This window comes from Pundamilia nyererei, unplaced genomic scaffold (genome assembly GCF_000239375.1).
Source record: "Pundamilia nyererei isolate P.nyererei 1_Seehausen unplaced genomic scaffold, PunNye1.0 scaffold00102, whole genome shotgun sequence".
Classification (NCBI taxonomy): Eukaryota; Metazoa; Chordata; class Actinopteri; order Cichliformes; family Cichlidae; genus Pundamilia; species Pundamilia nyererei.
The window spans coordinates 777,739-802,859 of record NW_005187503.1 but is presented as its reverse complement, the minus strand read 5'-3'; the positions used below and the strand labels follow the sequence as shown (position 1 = coordinate 802,859).

Here is a 25,121-nt window from a genome sequence, read left to right as displayed (position 1 = left end):
CAGACGGTGCAGTTCTGCGGGTCAGATCCACCCGATGACACCTGCCCGGCTCTGAAAACACACCTGCTCCCAGAGTGTGTAGAGGAAAGCTCGGGGATGGAGAGGCTGCTGAAGAAATGTCAGATCAGAAACCAGCTGATCAGGGAGTGCATGGCCGAATGTCTCGGCGTCTACGTCCTGATTGTAAGTGTCCTTTTCTTCTTCTTCTTTCATACATTTAAGATATAGTTAGCTGTGTAGGAACTTAGTAGAACTAAAAAAAACAAATAAAGTTCCCTCAGTTCAGCCAGTAAACTCAACATGAAGTGTGTCAGTCAGTGAGTTTCTTGTAAAATGCCCTGCTGGTTTGTTTAGAGCACCTCATAAATCTGCACGGTGTATAACTAAGGACTTTGGCCTGAATGAAACGGACAGAGGGTGACAGGGACTGCAGGGGAGGGGAGGTAAAATTGGACTCTCTTGTTAGTGATTTCCAAAGGTGATATTCTTTTGACTGCAGTGCTGTTGTTTTATCTCTAATGACTATCTGGGGCAATGAACATTTACAGCACAAATCATAAAGCAGCTCTTTAGTTAAATAATAAAAAATGATATTGCACCAAGTGTGTCAGAACATGACGTCTCTACTGTACTGCATGGTGAAAACATTCAAACTGGACGTATGTTGAATGAATCTGAGCAAGATAAAATGCTGCTATTGTGGATTAATCAGAAAATTAATTTGGGGAGGTTCTGAAGATTTTGAGAGTTTGGATCATTATCCACTGTTTTGATTGGGTACACTCGTGTATATATTCGACTGCTAATACTTCTCTTCATTTCATGTAATTGCAGCTGTTTGGATGTGGCTCTGTTGCCCAAGTGGTCACAACTGAAGACAAAAAGGGCCAGTACCTCTCAATTAATCTGGGTTTTGCTCTGGGAGTAACATTCGGGGTCTTCGTGTCTCGTGGAGTATCGGGTAAGGGACTGAACGAAGTTACTGGGTATGCAGAACTGTGATTAGAAGTTTACATACACTAATCTTTGCCATTAATGTCATGGTAATTTGGGGAATTATTTCTTTGCACTGTTCTTTTTCCAGGGTGGAATGATTGTACAGCATACATCTTTACTGGTTTCCTTTAATCCACACAGGTTCAAATATATACACACACTGACTTAAATCTTTTAATAAGCAGTGCTGAGGGGTTTTTAACTTGACAAGGCCAGAGCCTTTTAACTTCTTGCTAGTGATCATGAATCACTACAGTTTTTCATTACCAGCATGAAGGAGCATGACTCCACACCTGGTGACAAGTCTTACCCTGATCAACAGTTTTGTCTGAATCCTAGTTTAGATCATAATACCTGGAAATGAACTCTTTGATGTGTTGTTTGGAACTGCCATTAATATTATACTAACCGAAAATGCAGAAAAAAACACCTTACATAATAGTTATAAACCGATTTGCATGTCATAACTGTGATTTCTTTTTAAGGTGCTCATTTAAACCCCGCTGTGTCTCTGAGCTTGTGTGTTCTGGGCCGCCACTCATGGGTGAAACTGCCTTTCTACATCTTCTTCCAAGTGTTGGGAGCCTTTCTGGCTGCGGCTACAGTTGCTCTGCAGTACTACGGTGAGTGTTTAACAGTGAGCCCAGGTACAGCAAGGGAGTTGATAATCATCAATTGAGGCTTTTCAAATCAAATAAATCATGTCGTTTGATAAGCTCTCGCTCTCATGTCATCTCATGTTGTAACATCATTTGTGTTCTGGAAACGTCGCGGCTCTGAACAATAAACTGTGTTTTGTGTCTGTTTGATGATGCGTGCGCGATGAGATGTTTGCAGACGCCATCCAGGCGTACAGCGGAGGCGATCTGACGGTGACGGGTCCCACAGCCACAGCAGGCATATTCTCCACTTACCCCGCTGACTACCTGAGTGTGTGGGGAGGTATCGTGGACCAGGTCAGCCCTTGTTGTTCTTATTAATTAAGGATCATTCATCGTTATCAGGCTGACAGATAAAGATGGTATAACTGCTCAATAGTCGTGTGAACCTGTATAGTTATATCGCCAAAATATACCAGGCTATTTCCTGAAACTTGGCTCCACATTGATAAATGGAGTAACTTGCCTTGACCCAGCCAGGAAACGCTGTTTTTCCATCAGATAAAATCATACTGTTCCTTCCTGCATATCTCTAACTACTTCCATGGCATCCAGGTGATCGGCACGGCCGCTCTGCTGCTGTGCGTCCTGGCTCTCGGGGACCACAGGAACAGCTCCATCCCTCATTATCTTCAGCCTGTCTTAGTGGGAGCAGCAGTGCTGGTCATTGGCATCTCAATGGGCTCAAACAGCGGATATGCACTCAACCCGGCAAGAGATTTTGGACCTCGGTTGTTCACCTACATTGCCGGTTGGGGGTCGGATGTTTTCAAGTTAGTGGTTTCACTCCGGATGCTCTGCTAATTCCCATCTTATTTCCTCACATTGTTGACTGTCTTAAAGCAAACATGCTGTCTATTTTTGCAGGGCCGGAAGTAGCTGGTGGTGGGTGCCCATAGTGGCTCCTTGTGTTGGAGCACTTCTAGGAACACTGATCTACGAGCTGATGGTTGAAGTCCACCATCCTTCAGAGCAGTCCCAATCCCAGGCCTCGTGTCCGGAGGATAGAAGTGACAAGGTGGGGGTTGAGCTGGAGGGGGTGGAAGCGGACCGTGAAAAGCCAACTTAATGATTAAATCGTGTAAAAGAGAAACAACACTGTCTGTGTGTGGTAAATGCTTTTTAAGCTGTGATAGTAACTGAAATTATCTATGTAGAGATAAATGATTGATCCAAACAGGCAGCTTCTGATTGCCTCCAACTTATTTTGAGGCATAATTGCACCAACACCTACAAGTAAACTTTAGTTTCCTGGTTATAGTTTCTTCCACAAATTAGACGGACTGCCATAAGACAGTTGCTTTAGTTCAAACGGCCTTTGAGTTATTCAGAAAATATCTTAATATCTATTGTTACAGATGTTTTTACAAACATTGACATTTTGCCAGATACTCAGGTTATTGGTTCACTTTTCATTTAGCGTTACTGTCGAGTCAAATGAGTGAAAGCCAACCTCCTGCAAAAAAAAATGATATCCCCATTAGCCTCATGTTTGCCTTTGTATTTAGTGCCAACTGGCAAATGTTTGCATAATACTGAGTAAACATCACAAAATGAGCATGATGTCCAGTCACTTAGTGCCTTAATGATTTGCTAATATTGACTAATGGAATATACGAGTCTATATGTAGTTCTATATGCAACCTTTTTAATAGAACATGTGTAGCAAATCTATGCTGGACAAACTCTCCAGTGTTTCCAGTATTCTCAGCGCTCCCTGCAGCACATGAACAGACGCACGAAAAAGCTCCAAAGCTCTCACCACAGTATTTCATTCACGCTGAGCTCTGGAGTTTTGGGCATGGCAAAGCTTTAGCTGTTGGACTCACACATGACTGTACTTTGGTATCAGGAGTTCATGGTCAGCTCGATGACCGCAATATGACCAAATCGTCACCCCTCCACCACCGTGCTTCATAGTTGACAAAGTGTTTTTGTCCAAAGGAACAAGTCCTGTGGTTTGTTCAGATGCAGCTTCAGTCTTTTTCTAATTTTGCCATCTTGAACCTTAATATGCTGAGGCCTTTACAGTCTGAGATGTAGCTTACAGGGTTTTTTGCAGTTTCTGTGAGCATTGCACAGTCTGACCTTAGTGTGAATTTCCCGAGACATTCCCTCCTGGGAAGAAATCAGCATTGTGTTTATAGAGGTGCTCGCACTTCCACACCAATTCCTATGGAAGTAGTACAGGTGGACCCAGGTTTGCAGTCTTGTGAAAACTTGCTTTTTTATGACTGACTGTAGCTGCAAGGGATAAGATTAATTATTATATAACATTTGGCTGATTGTTTCTCGTGAAAATTACCTGGTCTGCTTCTAAACTACATAATCAGTCACCAAATCTTTCCAAATGTCAGCTCATCTGACCAGCTGAACACTAAGATTTTCTTTTCTCAGGGAATTTTTAGAGGATTCAAACCAACCAAATGTGCAAACAGAAAAGCATCGCACTGAGCCCGATGCTGACCTCTGCAGATGAATCCGCGACACGAGCCGGTCGTCTCTTTTACACATTTATTTTGAAACAGCACAAAAGTGTATGGCATTTCAGCAAGCAGACCACGACCATGGAAAAGAAAAATGACATGAAAGTTTCCACTACTGAGCTATATAAATATGATATGACATATAAAAAGATACAAACAGAAAACAAAGAAATCCACTCATAGGCCTCCAATAAAGTGACAGTGAAGGCTGTTTTTTAAACATATAAAAGAAATGTGAGTACAGCAAGCACTGTTGATTTAAAAAAAAAAAAAAGAGAGAAAAAAAAACAAACATTTGTTTTCAAACACATTAAGACAACACGACCCCCACGTTCTCCCTCTGCTTTGTAATTACAATGTATAGCTAACTCTGAGAGGGGATTCTTGTTTTCTTTTGGACTTCAAATTGTTTTGAAAAAAAGGGAACAGTACAAGTACAAATACTATACGTATTCACATTATCATAGCAAGTTACTAAAACCAGAACCATTTCTTTTAGTGTAATTATATGTATTTACATGGCAAAACTCGTACACGTATACTACTGACAGGAAGCCTTACCTCTCTTCTTCTAGCTTAACGAGTAACAACATCACACATTAGTCACACTACACGGGTTACCACCTCCAGTAACCTCGCCTCCTAATGAAACGCCTCCAGAGATTCTCATCTCATGTCTCTGTTGCAGGTAAATCACACCATGTCTCGTAACATTTGATGCAATCGACTCACATACACCAACAGCAGTAATGTGTTTCATATAAATAAATATTATAGCAACATAAAACTCAGTGTCAAATTCCCCGTGCCCACAAACGATCCCCTTCATGCTTCAGGATGTCTCGGCACGATGAGTTTTTCCAGCTCCCACGGGCTGGTAAAACTGATCTAATTGCCAGAAAAACAAAAACAAACAAACAAAAAAAATGAGGACATGAAAAACGATGTGAAGTACAAAATATCTGCAGTACAGCTGTGAGGAGTACAGTGGGAGGTGCTATGTATCTACGTATGTGCTACAGTAACAAACAGGCAGGTGGCTACAGTCGGTGAAGAGTGAGTGCTCGAAATGGACACAGTATGGCTGATATACAGTATAAATGCTTTACTCTGGGGGGGAATGGTCCACACAAGAGTCCATCACAGGTGACGAGTTCATTTTAAGTGATCAAACATGCAGATACAATCGCACAGAAGAGGTGCCACAGAGGGAAACTGTTTGTGGTGGCTTAAAAAAGAAAAGAAGTATACGACGACTGCACAGGAGCAGCTGTGTTTCATCAACATTCATATTCTACAGTATCGCCCTCCTCAGCCGTGACCCCTCGGGAGATTATCCGTCAGCTTCAGACGACCCCGCCCCCCTCTTCTACTGGGGCTTGTCCGTCTTGTGTGCCGTGAGGAAGGCCATGCCGTGGGTCCTGAAGTGGGTGTTGAGGTCCGTGGCCTTGTCGAATCGCCGGCCGCACACCTTGCAGCCCAGGTTTCCGTCTCCGTCCTCGCCCTGTGCCTGAGGAGAACCGGCGGCGGGAGAGCCATCTGGAGAGCCTTGGGCGCGGGGGGTGCCGCGGTCCGCGTCGCTCTGGGTGTCCCGCACTCGGTGAGTGATGAAACGGTGTCTGCTGAGAGAGCCGGCCGATGCAAAGCAGACTCCGCACTGCAGGCACTGGAAGGAGGCGGTGTCGCCCCGATGCTGGGGGATGTGGCGCTGAAACTCGGCCCCGTCTTCTGTAGTGAACCCGCAGGGGACACAGCGGAAAACGTTATCTTCCTCCTCTGCCTCACTGGGTCCCACTGATGTTGACGCCATGGACGCCCTGGTTCTCTTTGCGGGACCGCCGCCATCCTCTGTGTTGGTTTCGTCCTCGTCTCCCGCTCTGGCCGCAGGAGGACCGACCTCACCGTCTTGCTCCGAGGAGCTCCCCGGTCCTTCTCCCCCTGTGGCTGCACGCTTCCTGGTCATAGGGGGACCCTGAGAAAACGGGAGAGCAGAGGCTAAGCAGCTGTGGAGACGATACACGAACAGAGCCTGCCCCAAGAACCTTTACTCACCTGTCCATCTGTGTTTCTGTGATGGAGTCGAATGTGTTTGTCCATTAAGAACCGACTGCCAAATGTACGTTTGCCTTCTGTACAATATCTGAGGAGTAATAATAAAGCAGCTCTATTAGTGACTGATAACAGATAAAGAAAAAAAAAGACCATGATCTACACTGAAGACATTTTAAAAAGGCATCAAGTGGTCAGTGCCCTCTGCTGCACAAGCAGTGTAATGGTGCCATTCTTTTTTTAAACTTCTGCCAAGTTGATGTCAGCTTGGTATGGATTTCCATCTACGGTCACACCTTACAAGCACTGGCTTCAATCAGAAGACTTTAAATTACACACCTTTAACTGGGTTGTTTCAGACAGCGGATGAATTGAAAATAAGGATATTCTTACAAAGCTACTCTATTGGTGCTCCAGGATAAAAACTATTGACTGACCATGGAGGTCATCTGTGTACAATGAACTCATTGTCATGTTCAAGAAACCAGTTTGAGTTAGTTAATTCCACATCCCTATGTGCCCGCCACCGTCTTTTACAATTTAAGGTTGTGCATAGGTTCCATCTCTCCAAAGTCAAGCTATCTCGCATGTAAACGAATGTGGACCCCTCTTATGATAAGTGTGGGAGTGCAGAGGCTTCCCTTATCCATATGTTCTGGACGTGCCCTAGCCTTGAAGGATTCTGGAGAGATATATTTCAAACAGTGTCCCTATTTCTTGGATACCACATGAATCTTAATCCATTAGTTGCACTTTTTGGCACCACTGGCAGGCTGATGCACGGTTGACCTCGTCACAGCATTGCACGCTCCCTTGTAGCTAGACGTGCGATCCTACTAAGATGGACGGGCGCCCCTTTGCCCAACCATGCTCAATGGCTGAGGGACCTTATGTACTATCTGAACCTTGAAAAGAACAGTTATGCGATTAGTAATAACAACGGTAAATTTTACAAGGTGTGGGGGCAATTCCTGAAATACTTTTCCAGCCTTCAGGTTGTGAACCCGACTTCCAGCATTACTCAGTAAATCCTCCCCCCTCTTTTTTAGTTATTTGTGTGTTTGTTTTATTTTCTTCTGCTTTGTCCTGTTGTATTTGTGATGGGTTTTTTTGTTTGTTTGTTTTTGGGGGTTTTTTCCTACCTGGCCAGAGGGATGGGGCTACTAAGTGGTATGGGTAGGGGGTAAACTGATAAAAGCAATTACAAGATAGGTGAGTGTGTCATTAATCTGCATTCTATTATTTCAGTTCAATCAATCATTGTTAAACCTACTTGTTGTTTAACAATTCTGTGTGTATCTGTCTTTCTTTGTTGCTTCAATTTAATAAAAATATCTTTGAGAAAAAAAAACTAGTTTGAGACGATTTGAGTTTTATGACATGGCAAATGAATCCTGCTGGAAGCAGCCGTCAGAAGACAATGCGGTCATAAAGGGATGGATATGGTCAGCAACAACACTCAGGTAGGCTGTGATGTTTAAATGATGCTCAGTTGGTACCAAGAGGTCCAAGTGTGTCACACCCTCACGCCATTAGCAGCCAGAACCACCGATCCAAAGGCATGTAGGATCAATACTTTTATGCCGACAATCAGGCAACAATTTTCTAATCTTTTACTGTCTAATTTTGGTGAGGATTTGGTGGAAACTGTAGTGTCAGTTGCCAGTTCTTAGCTGACAGGTGTGGTTTTCTGCTGCTGTAGATCATCTGCTTCAAGTTTTGACATGCTGCATGTTCAGAGATGCTCTTCTGAATACCTTGATTGTAGAAGATGCTCAGGTCATCTTTACCATGTCTGCATTTTAAATGCAATGAGTTGCCACCATGACATTGGCTAATTAGCATTACCAAGCACTTGAACGGCTGTACCTAATAAAGTGGCCAGTGAGTGTGTATTACATTTAATCATACAAATTATAATTGCTGTAGGTTTATATTTGAGATTTACTCGTGTCTATATGCTACCCATAAACAGTGTCTGTACTGAAAGTGTAAGTTACTCACTGGCAATGGAAGACTCTTTTGTTGCCCTCATGAATGACACGCTCGTGACGTCTCAGGCTGGAGGATGTGCTGAATGTGCCTCCACAGATACGACAGGGAAACTTTGGAGATGACATCACACATAAAGACATTTAGAGAAGATTTAAAAAAAAAAAAAAAAGGATACTGAAACTTGGTCTTCCTACCAAAAGGAGTGGCTCTTTCCCTACTTCACTATCCACAATATGCTAAGCTAACAGAAACTAGATTTCGTGCACTTCTGTGTTAATAACATCTGTTCCTTTCCTTCCTGTGATCAACATTATCTGTCACACCTTGCCGTGCTCCATCTTCACGTGACTCAGATAGTCTTCGTTGTCCGTGAACGTGTTCTGACACTGAGGGCAGGTCCACTCGGTTGGAGCGCTTGGATGACTGCTGCCTCCTGTGGTAGTGGAGTGACTCCCTGGAGCCTCGTAGTCCTCATCGGCATCATCGTCATCGTCCTCTTCTTCCTCTTCTTCCTCCTCCTCCTGCTCCCGACCCCAGTCCTCTCCATCAGAGTTATCAGGCTTTCCAGAGGATTTTGACTTGAGGCCAGAGGGACCAGATGCGTTGGCTGGAGCTGAGGTGGGGTTAGCGCCATCGGTCTGAGACTCCTGTTTGGCGGACGGGCCTCTGTGAGCGGTCTGAGCGGGACGACAGGAAATTGTATGAGAAGAGAACAGAAAGGCAAACGGAGAAAATCGTCATCTTGAAGCTGTTCTTTGAATAAATAAGATTATTTCGACTACAAACAAGTTCTAATGTCTCTATTGCTAAACTTTTGTACTTGGTATAGAACTTAGGACGAGGTCACCGGAGGGGTACCTCGCTAAGGCCGATCCAAGAATTACTGTCTGCCTTATTTGACGCCGCATTCATTGTAGAAAGCAACGAATGGGCAACACATAAAGGCAAAGGACTAACACATCATGTGCTGTGACATTCTGTATGTACCCACCTTAATATGCTCCATCATGGAGCCTTTTTGGGCGTAGAGCTTGGTGCAGTCAGGACACTTGAACACATGCACTTTTTGCTTAGCTAAATGAGTATCAAAATGCATGTACAGCAAAGGTTTTTGGGTAAAAACTGTATCACACATCACACATTTGTAGATCATTCTGCAAAAGGAGAAGAAGAATTCAATGGTTAGGGATCTACTAAGGGAATTTTCCTAAACAGTCTGAAAATATTTCTCTGTGGAAATGTTGAAAAGCAGCACACGTACTTGGCCTGTCCTCCGGTGAGCGTTGGGTGCTGGGTGCTGATGTGGCTCTGGGCGCTGGGGGAAGACTTGAAGGCCATGGGGCAGCTCGGGCACTTGTGGAAGACCTCGCAGTGAGCAGTCTGAATGTGGGACTTGATGGAGTTTAACCCTCCGAACACGACCTGGCAGCTCGAGCACCTTGGTTAAGAATAATGAGAATAATCAATAACAGGGATAAAATTAAAAAATAAATAAATAAATATTCCAAATGTTTATGCAAATTGTGTTTAAGTGTCATAAAGATTAAATACGTTGTTTTTCAATTAAACCCATGGATGGAATTGTGTCTCAGGACTCTTTGGATGATTGAAATCAATCTCGGACACCTATGATCATTAGTTTGCCAGGTGAGCCCAATTAAAGGAAAAACTACACAAGAAGGATGTTCCACATTATTAAGCTGACCACCATTTTCAAGCAATATAGGAAGGAAAAATTATCTCTCTGTTGCTGAAAAGCGTGAAATAGTTGAATGCCTTGGACACGTAATGAAAACCTTGGATATTTCACGAAAACTTAAGCGCGATCACCATAATGTTAAGAGATTTGTGGGTGAGTCAGAGCACACATGGGTCCGTGCAGATAAAAGCACAATGATGAAGGTTTCTGCCAGACAAATACATCAGATTAGGAGAGCAGCTGCGAAAAGGCCATTACAAAGCAGCAAACAGATAATTGAAGCTGCTGGTGCCTCTGGAGCCCTGCGAACATCAAGGTGTAGGATCCTCCAGAGACTTGCAGTTGTGCATAAACCTTATATTTGGCCACCCCTAACCAATGCTCACAAGCAGAAACGGCTGCAATGGGACCAGAACTACAAGAAGACTAATTTTCAAACAGTCCTGTTCACTGATGAGTGCAACCCTGGATGGTCCAGATGGATGCAGTGGTGGATGGTTCTTGGACAGCCACCGTGTTCCAACAGGGCTGCAACATCAGCAAGGACGTGGTGGAGTCATGTTTTGAGCCGGAATCACGGGGAGAGAGCTCGTTGGCCTCTTTAGGGTCCCTGAAAGTGTGAAAATGACCTCTGCAAAGTATGTTGAATTTCTGACTGACCACTTTCTTCCATGGTAGAAAGAGAAGAACTGTGCCTTCTGCCAGGGCTGCTCAATTAATCGAATTTTAATCTAAATTACGATCTGGGCTTTCAACGATCATTAAAAATGACTGAGCCGATTATTAGCACCTTCCTCGTGCTTTACTCTCGCGCTGCTCCGTGTGGTAAAATGAGCGCACCTCTCTGTGATTCAAACACGCGTCACAACAATTAAGACGACCCGAGGGAAGCTCGGAAAGCTAAGCAGAAGTTATTTGGAGAGGATAATGGCTGCTGAAGAAAGAATGCTGTTGGTTGAAAAGAAAGGTAAAACGACTTCAGTGCTGTGGAAACATTATGGGTTCGCGGAGTCAGACGTGGATCAAGTAGACATAGTGTGTAAACTTTGCTACGGTGTCGTAGCTGCACCACAGAGCAACACTACAAATTTATTAAATCATTTGAAGACCGCTCACGAAGCGACATACGATCAAACAATGAAGGAGCAGCAACTTTAGTTGACATACCTCAATGTCAGTTTGATGCAATTGTGCATTGTGTGGCTACACAGCTTCCCTTGATGTTTGGTTATTTGTATGCATAAATATTATGCAGTATTTTGAAGTTCACTAAACATAGATGTTTACATTTTTCATTTATTTTTTATATTGCAAACATTTGCACTGTTATCAGTATTTGCACACTATTTTATATTATCTTTTTGACAACCTTTAAAGCCATCATTCAATACATTGTTACTGTTAAATAAATATCGTCAAATAATCGAGATCTCAATTTCAGTGAAAATAATCGTGATTGTCATTTTTGCCATAATCGAGCAGCCCTACCTTCTGCAACAAAATCATCTTCAGGCAAGACAAGGCACCATCTCATGCTACAAGGAATACCTCTGCATCATTGAGTGCTATAGCCATAAAAGGAGAGAAACTCATGGTGTGGCCCCCATTCTTCCCTGACCTCAATCTTTTCTTTTTGCAAATCCTCACAGTGAGAAATATATCTTATTAATTTAACACTGGGATCGGATTGGCAGATCCGCAAAGTTTCAATATAGGGAGTGAGAAGTTGGAAAGTGCTGTCACTTCATTGCAAGACGTTCTTAAGACTCCTGTTGTAGCTTCAGAAGCTTTTTCCGCTAGTCACTGCTCCAAACATCTGCTTTGAATCAGACAGACTGATTACGGGATGGATTTTATAGTTTATATTATTTTATTTTAATAATTCTTAGCTACATTTAAGCTGCCCATTAGCAAATGCCTCCCACAGAAGAAGTGGACATGATTTTCAAATACCTTTTGAACTGCCAGTTACTCTATTGGTCATGTCATATGTTAACCATGTTCGATAGCGTGTCCACACCTGTAGCCAATGCGTCTGGCAAAGTGCAAACAGGCCTCGTCCAGGTGGGTCTGGAAGCTGGCCTGCCGTGCGATTCCACCGCACTCGGGACAGACATGAGGCGCTCTGTGTTTATGGATCCTCTGGTGGGCGGACACGGCACACGAGTTAGGGAGCATCATGGGAGGCGAGCACTGTGTACATGTCTGAAAATGGGAAGAAAAAAGGAAAATGAAACAAAACAAAGTCATCATCACAACTTCATAACCAGCAGCACGAAACATACTGTTCACTCATCCCCAATACTCACCGAGTTAGGCGCAGCTCTGATCTGCTGGAAGTGGGTGACCAGCTCCGCTTTGCCAGAGAATTGTGTTTGGCACTCCGGACATTTGAAGTTATTGTACTGCAGCCCTTCAGCCTTCTTGCACGGCAGAGGCATCAGCGCTTGCGGGCCCTGAGGTGCTCGGCGGACGGATCGAGGCTGAGCTGCTGCTGCTGGAGATGAAGTGTCCTTCATTGGGCTGGAATTGGCAGAGATGTTGGGGCCTCCGGGTGTGGAGGAAGGAGAGGAGACTGGAGGAGAGGAGGACGAAGAGGAGAGCAGGCCTGGTCAGCCAAAAGGTGAAAAACAAGAGGAGATAAATGAAAAACGGTCAATGAGGATGAGTTACACATGAATGACATAGTTTTTAGTTCAAAATACATTTGCTTCTTTATTTTTTTAAATAAAGAGATTAATATTAAAATGAGTGAATCATGGTTAGGTAACAAACAGCTCTTATTTCCTTAATATTTGTTGTTTATTCATTTTTAAAAAATCAACAAATGAAAAATACCTCTGGGCTTCCAGTGGACCTACTACGAGTTTTATTATTTTATGCCTGTTTCAGTGGTGGTGCTGATTACACACGGCAAAAGGCTTCAAATAATTGAGGTCAGTGTATATGCGAATAATCTCTATCAGCCAAAAGGTTCAGACTGCTCTAAACACTTTGCTTCAGATGCTTTTTTTCCTACTCGTGGCTCTGTATGATGTCAAAGAGAGAAGATATCCCTAATATGGTCATTTAAGGTACCCAGCTGTGGATGTGACATGCCTGCTTGTGAAACCTGTTTACGAGGGAGAGCATGAGCAGAAAGTAGGCTTACGGGGAGGAGAACTAAAAGTGCTCCTTCTAGACAGAAGATTAACTGATTGGCTGCAGGCTCAGCATGAGATAAGTAAGGTTTGTTAATCATGAAAAGCGACTCATAGATCTAGAAGATTAGTCTGATTGGTCCCCATTAATTCCAACAATTTTCTTTGAGATGATATCAACTAAATGATAAATAAAATATGATTAACTGATGATTAAAGTAAGTGTTGGCTGCACTTCTGCTTACCACCAATTGGCGTTATGTCTTGTTGTCCAATCATCTGCTCCACAGTGACAGGCCTCATGACCAGGTGCGAGCACTGCATGACCAGCCCTCGCTCCTTGTGCTCTCTGGCATGCAGCAGCAGGCTGCACTTATTGAAGAAGGCCAGCCTCTTTGCACAATGGTTGCAGGTCACTTCGATGCGGAGTGATCGCCTGTCATAGTGTCGTGCCAGGCTGCGCTCCAGCGCAAACGCGTCTCCGCACTCCAGGCAGCGGTAACCTGTTGCAGGGAGGGGAAGGCCCCACTCGGGTGGTGGCAGAGCAGAGAGGTCGGGCTTGTAGCTCGGCAAAAGGTTTTTACTGTTCAGAATTTTGTTAAAAGCCTCCACCAGGCTCGACTGGCTCCGGGAGATGACGGCCCCCGTGCTGTTGACGATGGAGGCGGGTTTGTTCGGCTGGAGGCCGCTGCCTATGATGGTGCCGCTTCCTCCATTTGCCGTTTTGTTAGTGGTCGTACGTACGCTGATCCCACTCGCAGCAACTGAGAACTTGGGGGAGGAGGCTGCAACGGGGGTGACAGGCAAGGCGGCCGATTTAGTGATGCTTACAGCGGTAGCAGAAACCTTGGCCTTGTCAGACGCAGCCATTTTGTTTTGGACCTTTGTGGCGGCAGCTAGCATGACGCTGCTGGCTGCGAGTGTAGAGACAGGCAGAGCATTTAGAGCACTTACTTTCTGCGAAGGTGTTGTCATGTGACCAGGGGAAGACTCAGGTTTTTGGGCCTTGTTTCCTAAAACCTTACGTTCCCCAGCTTGAGCTTTAGGGTCCACACCTTTCCCTGCAGCACCACCTTTAGGCGCCACCCGTGTCACGGTTCTGGTGATTCCACCTGTGGAGGTTTTAATAGTTTTGATTCTGACTTTGAGGGGTCTGGATGGTGTTCCAGAAGCAGCAGGTGTTGCATCACCTGTGTCCCCCGCGTCAGTGGACACGGGTTTAGTTTTACCATCGTCCACCTCCATATTTTCCTCACCCGTTTTCGTGTTTTCTCCCTTGTCAGCTTTACCATCAACAACCCTGTCTATGCCGTTTCCCACCTCCATCTCTTCCTCCTCCTCTTTAGGTTCCCGCAGTTCAGAAGGAGGTGGGGTGGAGGCCACTGCAGGGCTGGAGCACCTTTTAGTTGTGACTTGAGCCGTTGATTTTGGCATCTCAGGTTCAGGACTCTCTGGTGAGTCTCTCTCTTCGATCACGTGTTCTGGATGCCTGTCCTCCACCTGGGGACTCTCTGTTGAGCCTAACGGGGGAGCTGATGAAGTCAAAGATGCCCCCGAAGGAGTGTCCCCAGGTTTGGGCTGAGATGCAGTAGAGGATGAGGGCTGTGCCGAGACTGAGTCAGACTTATAACGTCGGCTCAGCTGAGTGCAAGTCGGAGAGTCCGGGCTCTCCTGGATTACCAGGGGGCTTCCCAAATCTGGGTCAGAATCTTCCTCCTCCACCTGCTGGTGTTGAAATTCAGCAGGACCACCCTTGGGAGCTCCGTTAAAAGGCTGCGATGAGCGTAGAGGGTGTGATGAGGGTGCAGAAGGTGGAGTTGAAAGCAGGGGCTTGGAAGGTGGAAAGAAAGGCGAGGCTAGTCCCACGGGCCCACCAGCACCCAGAGGAGGGGACCCAGCTGACAGAGACGAAGATGAAGGTAATGAAGCTTTCACGCCGTCTGCTCTCTCTTGGCCCGTATCCTGCTGCTGCTGCTGGTGCTGCTGCTGTAGCAGCTGCATCTTTCGGGCTCGACCCACAGGATCTCCAGACCCCTGTGCCACAAGTGGTTTAAGTCTGTTGAAAATGTTACCACCCTGCTTGTGAGACTTGGCCGTACTAGCTCCTGCTGATTCTGAAGACACTTTGGGTGTATTTACCGACCATGGTGCACCATTAGGCTGAGCCTGGCTGAGTGGAAGTGGCGTGGAGACGCCAGAAGTCCCAAAACCATTGTGGTTGAGAGCTTCAGATTCAGCCAATCCAGGAGCGCACGCGCCAAGTCTAGGGCCCACATCCACCCCTGTGATCACATCAATAGTGTCCTGGTCTGCATCTACCTCCCCTCCATCCACCGTCTCGATACGCACTTTATTCTTCACAATCACACTCACGATTGAGGTGTCTGCCTGGGGGTCCGAGGGGCTTGGCGCTCTCATGGATGACCCAACGCTTTCTGGCTTCCCCAGAGGTGCACCTGCAGCTCCGTGCGGTCCCTCTGCCTCATCTGGGGCAGACTGGATGGCCTCTTTGGCATCTATGTCAGGAATGTCAAACGCTGCCAACAGGTCATCAAAATCTGGGGTCTTCATGTCCCCCATACCGGGATTACCTCCTGTAAAAACAAGACACAAAGCATGACTCTACATCCTACTACATAACCCTACATGCAAAAACTCTACTATAAAATGACAGTTATATTGTGTTTATATTTCCATGATAACCTGAAACAACAGACATGCACCTCCCTGTGATACACAAACAGGCTCCACTCGCTAGCTAGCTCGGATGCTGCATTAGCCAGCTAGCACGCTAGCGGCGGCGCTTCTGCTCCCCAAACCGCTCTCTCCGGTGGCAGGTTCAAAAATATTCCACTATGAATGGGAAACACTCGTCACTCCATCGTGCTTTTACCGCATGCAGGGCCCTGCAATAGTGACCATTTAAGAGGCGGTACCACCGACAGAGCGTTTTTGTAGCAGCGACCACGGTTATTTTTGAGCTACTACACTTGAGGCTGGCTAGCTGGCCGCTGAGCTCCAGCCAAGACAGAGAGAGACAGATAGAGAGAGAGGGGTCATTTAGCTAACGAGCTAGCGTTCGCCATTTAAAAGGCAACAGAGCGCTTCGCTGAGGTTTGGTGTGACAGCAGCGGCCACCCGGTGACAGCAGGCTCGACGAAATCACAGAAAACGGTGGCCGGGATGGGGATTTTCCTTTAATATTTCATGTATTTTTTGATTTGTTTACCTGGATGTGCGATTCCCGACTATCCTAGCTTGCTTTCAGCTGAAAATGCTGCGCTTCCCGTCACATGACTCAGCACATCCTATCAGCCTGTGATAGCGCTGGAAAAATGCACGGGAGGATGCTGAGAGCGACACGTATGTTTATTTCTGCTGGGAATTACCGCTTTTTAAAGGCTGATGGGGCTGCAGGAGTGTCACCACACCACAAACACATGTTTAGACAGTTTTTATTGCAAAAGAAACCCACAAAGACATGACAGGAGTGTGGCTAACTGTTTGGTTTCAAAGCCTGCCACCACAAAAAAAGAAGAAAAAAAATCTGTGGCGAGAATTATCATTAATTGTTATAACCATGTAGAGAAATGTAGAGTGAAGGGTGCACAAGGCAATTTGAGAATGGACCATTATTATATTTTAATAGCATCAGTTTCTTTGTGGGCATATTAAACACTACATAGTTATTCAGTACTGCAGTATTTTCTTCTATATTGGTGCCTCTGAGTGTCTCGACAGAGAAGGATAGTAATAAATGTCTGAGTGCTGTCATGCAGGGCGATGCATCAGCATTCTTGTCATATATGTAGGAAATCCTGCATTAGTCTGCAATTGTTCATGTTTCTCTATTTCATTCCTCATTTCTTCTTCTCTTCATCCTTTTTGCCGTCTGGCTTGTTTCCCGTCTGGGAGGCCAGGGAACCCATGGCGTTGCGGATGGCCTCGTTGTTGGGGTCGACACCCGGCAGGTTCTCCAAGACGCTCTGAAGGAACTCTGGGTCTTGCATCACGTCATAGTCATCTTCCTCCTGTTCAGTTAAGATACAGCATATATTATACACAGCTGCTATATGGAAGTTTGATTCTGCCACTAAAATTAAAAATGCACTGTCAATGTGATGTTTTGCAGGGAAACCACGGGTCCTGACATATATTCAGATGCTACTTTTACACATTCCACTTAAACCCCTGAATGATGTCACAGGACCAAAAAGAACCCGAAAGGATTAATTACCAGCCCCACAGAATATCTACAGGGGTCCTGTGTTGTTTTGGTGGGATGAGAATGATTGGGCGTTGGTCCTTAGCAGAGCTTTGCAGACAGTTATCTACATGTTGTAGCTGTGCACTCTCACCAGGGGGCAGTGTCAATGATATGTATGACAGCTAGTCTGTGGGCCACTGTTTCACTATCTATTTCATAGCGTCATCACCACCAGGCTGCCCGCTGCTGGTTATTTGAAGCTTTTTGTGCAGTCACAGATCTACAGAAACTGATAGAAGCACAGGCATTTCACTTCACACACTGTCAGGATGTGGTTTTAATGTTGTGGCTCATCGGTGACCACTGTATGTATGGTTTTAGCACCATTTTGTCACCTAGAACTTTGCCAGCTCATCTAGTCTGCATGTTGTCTTATCATCTGAAGAACAGTTTGCCACGATGACACCATGCTCATACAAATGAACACCATTTAAAATAGCAAACTATTCAAAAAGACACAGGAAATACAATTTGATGCTTAAAGATGCTGAGTACATTCAGGTCCATCTCACTATTGTTAAACTTGATAGATGGATATTTATTACTGAAAGGCAAGTGCCTCCTTATATTTAATGTCTGCTAGATTGAACCCCGACTATTCAGAAACAAGCTACTTTCTTATGAAATCATTCCTTCTTCAGATTATTAATTTAATACGTTTTATTCGTATCGAGTCTTTGAAAGGGCTCCAGCTGTTACGTCGGTTCACATTATGTGTGCTGGAATAACTCGAAATATTTCCTTCCTTTATTACTTTATGAAAAGTCAACAAAGCATGATGATTTCACATCCAACACTCAAAAATAACAGTTGCCTTAAAGCTCAATTTAAATCACTACGATGACTCACCTTGGCTGATTCAGCTGTGTCCATGGGGGCTCCTGTGTCCATTTCACCATACTCTGTTCACAAATAAGAGGATAGTTATGCTTTATGTCCAATAATAATAATAATAATAATAATAATAATAATAATGGATTGCATTTATATAGCGTTTTTCAGGACCCCTCAAAGCGCTTTGCAATACCACTATTCATTCACTCTCACATTCATACGAGTTAAAACAAATACACTGATCATAAGTGGAAGTTACCTCCTCCAGCAAGAGACATCTGCATGGCGTAGGCTATCTGCTCCTCCTCTGTCATGCTGCTGAAGTCAGGAAGCACTGCTGCACCACTCTCAGGCTGAGATACTGACATCTTCAGTAAAGCCTCCTCTGATTCTGTGTTTAAAAAGAACACTTGGTTAAATTCTAATGTACTGTAATAATTTTTATCTCAAAGGTGAAAATAACGATCTGTGAATCCTGCAATCACCATCTGCGCTGGGTGTGGGCACGCCTGCCTCGGCCGCAGAAGCGGCAGCAGCTCTGCGGGCCTCTTCCTCCTGCCTCTGTCGCTGCTCCTCCATTGATACACGCAGGGCCTAAAGCAGGGGCAGCACGGTGAGATAAAAAGGCACAGGATGGACTCAGTCCACAGGACAGGAACAAGAAAGTCACTTTTTAAAATTTGTGGCAAAGCCACAGAGTACTTGAAATATGACTGAAGTCGTGTAAAAGAATGAGTACTCCGTTTCATGTATCTGGCACAAGGGCAAGATATAGATATAAGAAAGGAAACTGTGGAGATAGTCGTCAAGTTGTTATGCAGGAAATAGTTTAAAACATCCTGCTTTTATTAACCTTAGACACGCAAGTTTCCAAAAGAGGCAGCATCGAAAATAACACCATTAATAATTTATTTCCTAAATAAACAAATGAACTAGTGTAGAAGAGCTGTCCTTTACATTTTTGGGCTCATGATTATCAGCTTTTATAAAGACGATGTCATTGATATTAAAAGTCACACATTCCTTTACTGCCATTTTAAAGACTGCTTTGAAGCGTCACACCCATTCTCTACACGTCCATCAGTTGTGCCACATCTGTTCTCTAGTTATGGAAGACCAAATTATTATCAAATATGAATAAGGTTCTCCTGCTGGTGTGTGTTATGGTCTTTGTCTTTACAGTGGTAGTGGGAAATAAACTCCCCAGTGTTGCTCACAAGCAGCAGTAGCTCTGTCAGCATAGGCAGGCTTTGAGTTGAGTATCTGAAAGGATTTTTAATTTTCTCCTTTTCCATGCAACTATATTGGCACATAATATACCACATTATCAGCTTCTCAACCCACCTCCCTATATTGCTTACCAAGGCTAGCTCTGGATCAGCACTGGGATCCACCCCAAACTCAAAGTCGCTTGCACCGAGACCCATCATAGAGCCTCCTTCCCCGGCCAGGATGGGAGAGGACAGCAGAGCATCAGCCAGACTGGGTCCTGGAGGGACTGTGACCAGGTGGGAGCCCGTCCCCTCCTTCCCATTTAGAGTATTTATAAAAGCAGTCAGCTTCTCTGTGTTCGCCTCCTGAACAAATAGTTGGAGACAGTTTGTTTAGATATAGAAGCACCAGATATGGAAATGAAAACAAAACAATACAAAAAAAAAGAAAAATGTTGGTAGGCTTTAATGCATCTCGTTTTATAGCTCTGATATGGAAGATTACCCAACAATGTCTCACCTCCTCTCCAAAGTTAATAATATCCACATTCACTTTCTCCTTTTTCAAGCGCTTTGCCATCTTCACAAGCTGAAGAATCGGTAGATTAGGACAACAGCAGGCAGAGAAATATGCACAAACACATGAGTGCGCAGACAGCAGGAGACATTACACCTTTTGCATATAATGTGTAGTTAAAGAACATTTAACAAAAGGTCCTCACATCTTTTTCATTATCCTCCACAGGACTCCCAACAAAGGCAATGATCCTCATCTTGTGGTTTTTTCCTTGTCTGTGCTTTAGGGCCAGCTAAAGAGGGAAAGGATAAAATTATGGATCATAAACTGCCATAAACTGTTTTTTTTTGTTGTTGTTTGTTTTGTTTTTAACCAGTTACTGCAGTTTATAGGTTACACACATGAGCGACTCGGATGCCTGTGCAGAAGCAAATCTTTCCTCTGGGCTGGACAGCGTGGAGTTTGGACAGGATACGGCCAGTATCCGGAGTCAGTGTGGTCAGGACTTCACAGTTACTGCAAGAAAACATACAAAAACCCAGGAGTCAACACCTTCAGTTGTTACCTTAACAGGTAATTAAATCTGACACACAATTTAATACACAACACTGTCAAATGAGTTTGTGCCAATTCCAAATAATCCCAGTAAAGTACACATTTAACAAATTAACAATTGGTTAATATTAATATTAAAATACTAAATATTAATTAGAATTAGCTCTGTCAAAGCAGTGTGGTGTACTAAAGAGCAGCTTTCATAAATAGCAGGTCAGACTGGTGGTTAAAGGAAGTGCTCCTCATTTAGAAACCATATGGTTTGATCGTTTTGATGTTGTGCAAATGTCTGTTTACATTAACCACGGGTTGGAAAAGAGCTAGCACAGCTCATGTAACACCTGCTTATCTTTTGTAAAAATGCTTATGGTTAACCAGAAAACAGTATTAAACCTCAGACCCAGCAGCAACAGGCCAGAGGTCTGAGCTATGAAGTAGGATTTTGTGTTATCCAGGTAACATCGGGGTTTTCAGTACTACAAAGATGGACCACTTACTTACTGGGTAACTTATGAGATGAGATAGCCTTTATTTGTCAGTTGCAGGTCTTTTGCCCACAACCGAGATGACAGACCTTGCCGACCGTACATACAATACAAACATCACATTGGGGAGACAGGTCAGGCCAGGTAGCGAGGGAAAAAAAACATTGAAATGTGCAACACAAAAGGATAATACAGGAATGCACAGATATCAACACACCATAACACAATAAACACAGACAGCAACATGGGAAAGTGTTCCAGTGTGTACATCTGATCTGGGACCGCTGCAATCTTTCTACTGCGCCTCCAGCTGACCCAATGTCCACATCATGGGGGAGGTAAGCGTTGGAGGTGGCGTTGGATCCGGGGTAGGGAGGGTGATGCGTCGGTGAGTGCTTATCAGTATCAGTATATGTATGTGTGTGCGTGTCCATAGTTCAGCTGAGACAGTGTCCTTCGCCCTGCCAGGCTAAGTAAACAGTCTTCCAGCCAACCCAGGTGGCCTTGCATGGAATGGGAAGGAACAGACTCAACACAGTCGTTATCAGAGAGTTGTTGTTCGGCTCCAGCCTTGAGCTGGCGCCAAAGGGGTAGCCGGGTTATGATGGAGAATTTCAAGCTGTTTTTTAACACTCCGACACTGGTCTCTCAGTCTCCCGTTAATAGCTGCGAGCTTCTCCGTGATGTTATTAGCTGTCGATTTTGTGGTCTTGTCACTCTTTTTGCTCACCTAGCAGATTCTGAGACCTCACGACCGCAGCCAACTGATCCGAGGTGTAATCCAGCTCCGCCCAGAGATGTTGTTCTGAGTTGATTCTTTCCTGATGTAATCCAACATACATACGCTCAAAGGTGTTATTCTGAGCATTCACTGCAGTCGTAAGTGCCTCCAAGCTCTTAACCATGCTGCCTTCAGTGAGCCCTTTCTGAGAAGTCGCACCTGTCGTTCCAATCCCAGCGGGCAGCCTTGTGGGGGTTTGAACAGCCGGTTCCGCTCTCTTAATTCTCCGATAAGCCAGGGCCAAGCCAGCGATCAGCAAGAACCCTGTTATCATGGTTCCGAATATGTAGATATCTTCAGCGTCCTCGATCGACAGTCCAGCCAGGCACACGATCCTCTGCCACCCGTCCATCGTGTATCCGGCAGGGAAAGTCCCTCCAGGGCACTCGGGTTCTCCCGAGCCCAGACTTCTCGTTAAAGTGTGTCAATAGCAAATCTTCTGCAAATCTAACCTGCTCCGGAGTAGGTCGGGTTCAAGATTAAAGAACAACAAGTATAAATCATCACCAGTACTCCAGAAAATAGCATCAGCATTCCTGGAAGATCGTTGGACTTCTTTACACAGATTGTATAAGGGCCTTAAGTTTTTTTTTTAATAGCATCTAAAGTCTAAATCAGCCAGTCTGTTGCCAGTACACTTATCAATAACTGTGATTGGTCAGACGCTGCCAAAAACCACTCTTGCGTTAACTTATGGAGAGAATAACACTCTTCGTGTGACCTCTTATCCTGACTGTTAGGATAAGTGAATCCAGATAACGGAAATCTACCCTGGGTATGTTCAACTTGTTTTGTACAGGCCTTAGCTGTCACAGCCTCTACACAAAGACAACAAATGCACTTCTTTATTTAGAAGGAAGTCATTGCACTGCATCCTCTGAAGACAGCCATCATCAGTAACCATGTACGATTTAATGAAGTGTTATGACTTTAGCCACATAATTGTTTAATGAAGAGAGAACGGCTTACTTTGCCATAGTGATGAGGCCCACGTTGTTTTCTGGATTGCTGCGTGTTTTGGAGTGGCAGACAATGTTGACAGCATCCTGCTGAGCCTGTAGCCTCGTTGGTAGGAAGTCTCCATTTCTCATGTACTCGCTGTTGTCCACACTGAAGAGGAAACAGCACGTTAATGTGTACTCCATCACAAAGCTTAAGAGTTAGTAAGCGTTCACGTAATTCATTATCAGCCATAACCTACATTGGCCGAATGGGTAATATAATATATTCACCGGGAGAAGCAATAAACAAAAGTTTAGCCGCTATAAAGCGTAACAGGGTAAAAACAGTCACAGCTAGCACGGCTTGCTAACGTTAGCGAGAGGTGACTCTACATATGCCGCTGGAAAACAATCAAGTAACCGCTGGTGTCAGTTAATAATTTAGGCAGAAAACACCAAACTGTAACCAGCGACATTCTGGAAATTAAGTCTCCTGGCTTGCAGGTAAATAAATACTTTAATAAGACCTCAAATCTAGGCTAACTTTAGCTACAATGACTCAGCCGGTCGATATTGCGTTAGCCGGCCCACAATCAACTGTGCATTATCAGCCTGGCTGGCAGCGACATTTACCCCATATGCAGCTCGGTGAGCCCCCTTATAAAGTAACTTACTGGTACACCTCCATATGAACCGCTAACGGGTTTATAAACACACACGAAAATACATTTGTAGAGTTCTTACCAGACCATAGTACTTTCAAGCACCATTTTGGAAACTTCTTGTTGCTTTCTGTCGTAATCCAACAAGCTCACAGATTATTGGACGACGGTTGAACAAAGCGAAATATGATTGGACAAGTCTTGTCTCCTTCAGGTTGTAGAGAGCTAGAGAGTATAATTAGAGCTGGTCTTTACTATTTAGAAGTTCTTTAGGGAGGGGGAACTGGTTTAATAAGAATTAAACTAGTTCATACAGGTTTACCCCCGAAACATTTTCTTCGTCAAACCATTTATAGGCTTTGTCTTCAGTAATAACCTATAGATTAACTCATTTATCACCCCCGAATCATCTTTTCTTTTCGGCTGGTGCCTTTAGGGGTCGCCATCATCTATTCCTTGCATCCTCCTCTGTCACACCAGTCTTCTGCATGTCCTCATTCACTACATTTATGAATCTCTTCTGAGGTCTTCCTCTTTTCCTCCAAATTCAGCATCTTTTGTCCAGTATATCCGCTGTCCCTCCTCTACATATCCGAAATATTACAGCCTTGCCTCTCTAACCTTGTCTCCAAATCGCTCGATCCAGCTGTCCCGCATATGTATTCATTTTTAATCTTGTCCCTTCTGGTCACTGCTAATGAAATTTTTAACATCTTTAGATATGTCAGCTCTAGTTTCAGCTCCATCTTTGCCAGCAACTCCAAATCATACATCATAGCAGGTCCCACAATCTTGCAAACCTTCAAGTCCCTTCTTGCTGCTCTCCTTCTTTCACAAATCAGCCTTTATACTCAGTTCTACCAACGCCACCCTGCCTGCACTCTCTTGTGCACTCACCTTCACTGTAGCGTCCCTCTCATTCACAGTCATGTTTAATAATCTGAACGAATACAATTATTTCCCAACTGGCCACCACAGCAGATGAATCCACATGTTTATTTTAAACAGTTCAGAGTAGGAAAAAAATACAGGATGATTTAAAACAGTTACAGCAGGAGGCTTTAAAAAAAACAGTTTCATGTCTTCAATTCAGGTTTGCCATGCTGGAGCAAGCAATTTTCAATCCACCACAATTACAAATAAACATTAGAGAGACCAGAGTAATACATACATTATATAACGCTGTAATAAATAGGGCTACGTGTGCATCTGTTTGGAACCATTAAGACTTTTATTGTCGGGACAGGGCATCACCTCAGAGTTTGGTTTAACAGACAAGTGAATTAAATAATCTACAAATGCGGTTTGCCTTTATATAATTCCTCCTGGTGGGAAAATTGTCAACTGGTTTAAATTATTGCACAGTTTTTTCACTGAAATATGCGGTGTAAACAAAAAAGCATCCCTTAAGTTACAGTTTTCTTATATCCTTATATGCATCTCAGCATTTTTAGACATCAAACACTTGGGAAGTATTTGCAGTTTAACATGAGCCAAACATAACGCCAAGTTAAGACATTGTACATGAGAATAAAAACATTTTGTTTTGTGTTTTACAGTAAATATAAAGTCTACACATCCCTGTTAATATGCCAGCTATTTGTGATATATAAAACTAAATAAAATAAAAAATTAGATTGTTTTTCCATCTTCAGTGCGACCTATAACTACACAGTTTAACTAAAACATAAACTGAAAACATAAGTGTTGACAACCTCGGATAACTGCAATCAAATTTGTGTTAAGTAGTCTGCACACACCTGCCATCTTTTGATCAAAACCACATATAATTCAGATGTTCTAGTGAGATGTTCCTGATATTTACATAGCTGCATCTTAAAGTC

At 44.1% G+C, this 25,121-nt stretch overlaps 3 protein-coding genes across 4 annotated transcripts; 1 reads left to right on the top strand and 2 right to left on the bottom strand.

Moving 5' to 3' along the window:
* Positions 1–96: 96 nt before the first annotated feature.
* aqp10b (aquaporin 10b) lies at positions 97–2,724 on the top strand. Its single transcript, XM_005740632.1, has 6 exons — positions 97–183; positions 835–961; positions 1,482–1,619; positions 1,834–1,952; positions 2,211–2,428; positions 2,523–2,724. Exons 1-6 carry the CDS (start codon positions 97–99, stop codon positions 2,722–2,724), a joined length of 891 nt encoding a protein of 296 aa, XP_005740689.1.
* A 1,685-nt stretch (positions 2,725–4,409) lies between these two features.
* On the bottom strand, positions 4,410–16,404 carry znf687b (zinc finger protein 687b). Of its 2 annotated transcripts, none has more exons than XM_013912814.1 (10): positions 16,254–16,404; positions 13,270–15,618; positions 12,194–12,492; positions 11,905–12,089; positions 9,447–9,623; positions 9,177–9,339; positions 8,509–8,862; positions 8,195–8,295; positions 6,194–6,281; positions 4,410–6,113 (listed from the first exon to the last, which is right to left on the bottom strand). In XM_013912814.1, the coding sequence occupies exons 2-10, from the start codon at positions 15,602–15,604 to the stop codon at positions 5,511–5,513; spliced, it is 4,305 nt and encodes a 1,434-aa protein (XP_013768268.1). In that variant the 5' UTR covers positions 15,605–15,618; positions 16,254–16,404; the 3' UTR covers positions 4,410–5,510. The 2 variants fall into 2 exon arrangements, with proteins under 2 accessions (XP_013768268.1, XP_005740687.1); XM_005740630.1 differs by having other exon boundaries at positions 12,194–12,459.
* Positions 16,405–16,463: 59 nt separating this feature from the next.
* Positions 16,464–23,466, bottom strand: psmd4a (proteasome 26S subunit ubiquitin receptor, non-ATPase 4a). Its single transcript, XM_005740631.1, has 10 exons — positions 23,360–23,466; positions 22,644–22,784; positions 20,255–20,369; positions 20,059–20,145; positions 19,857–19,925; positions 19,487–19,702; positions 18,611–18,719; positions 18,385–18,516; positions 18,141–18,193; positions 16,464–17,055 (listed from the first exon to the last, which is right to left on the bottom strand). Exons 1-10 carry the CDS (start codon positions 23,383–23,385, stop codon positions 16,885–16,887), a joined length of 1,119 nt encoding a protein of 372 aa, XP_005740688.1. The 5' UTR covers positions 23,386–23,466; the 3' UTR covers positions 16,464–16,884.
* Positions 23,467–25,121: the final 1,655 nt, after the last annotated feature.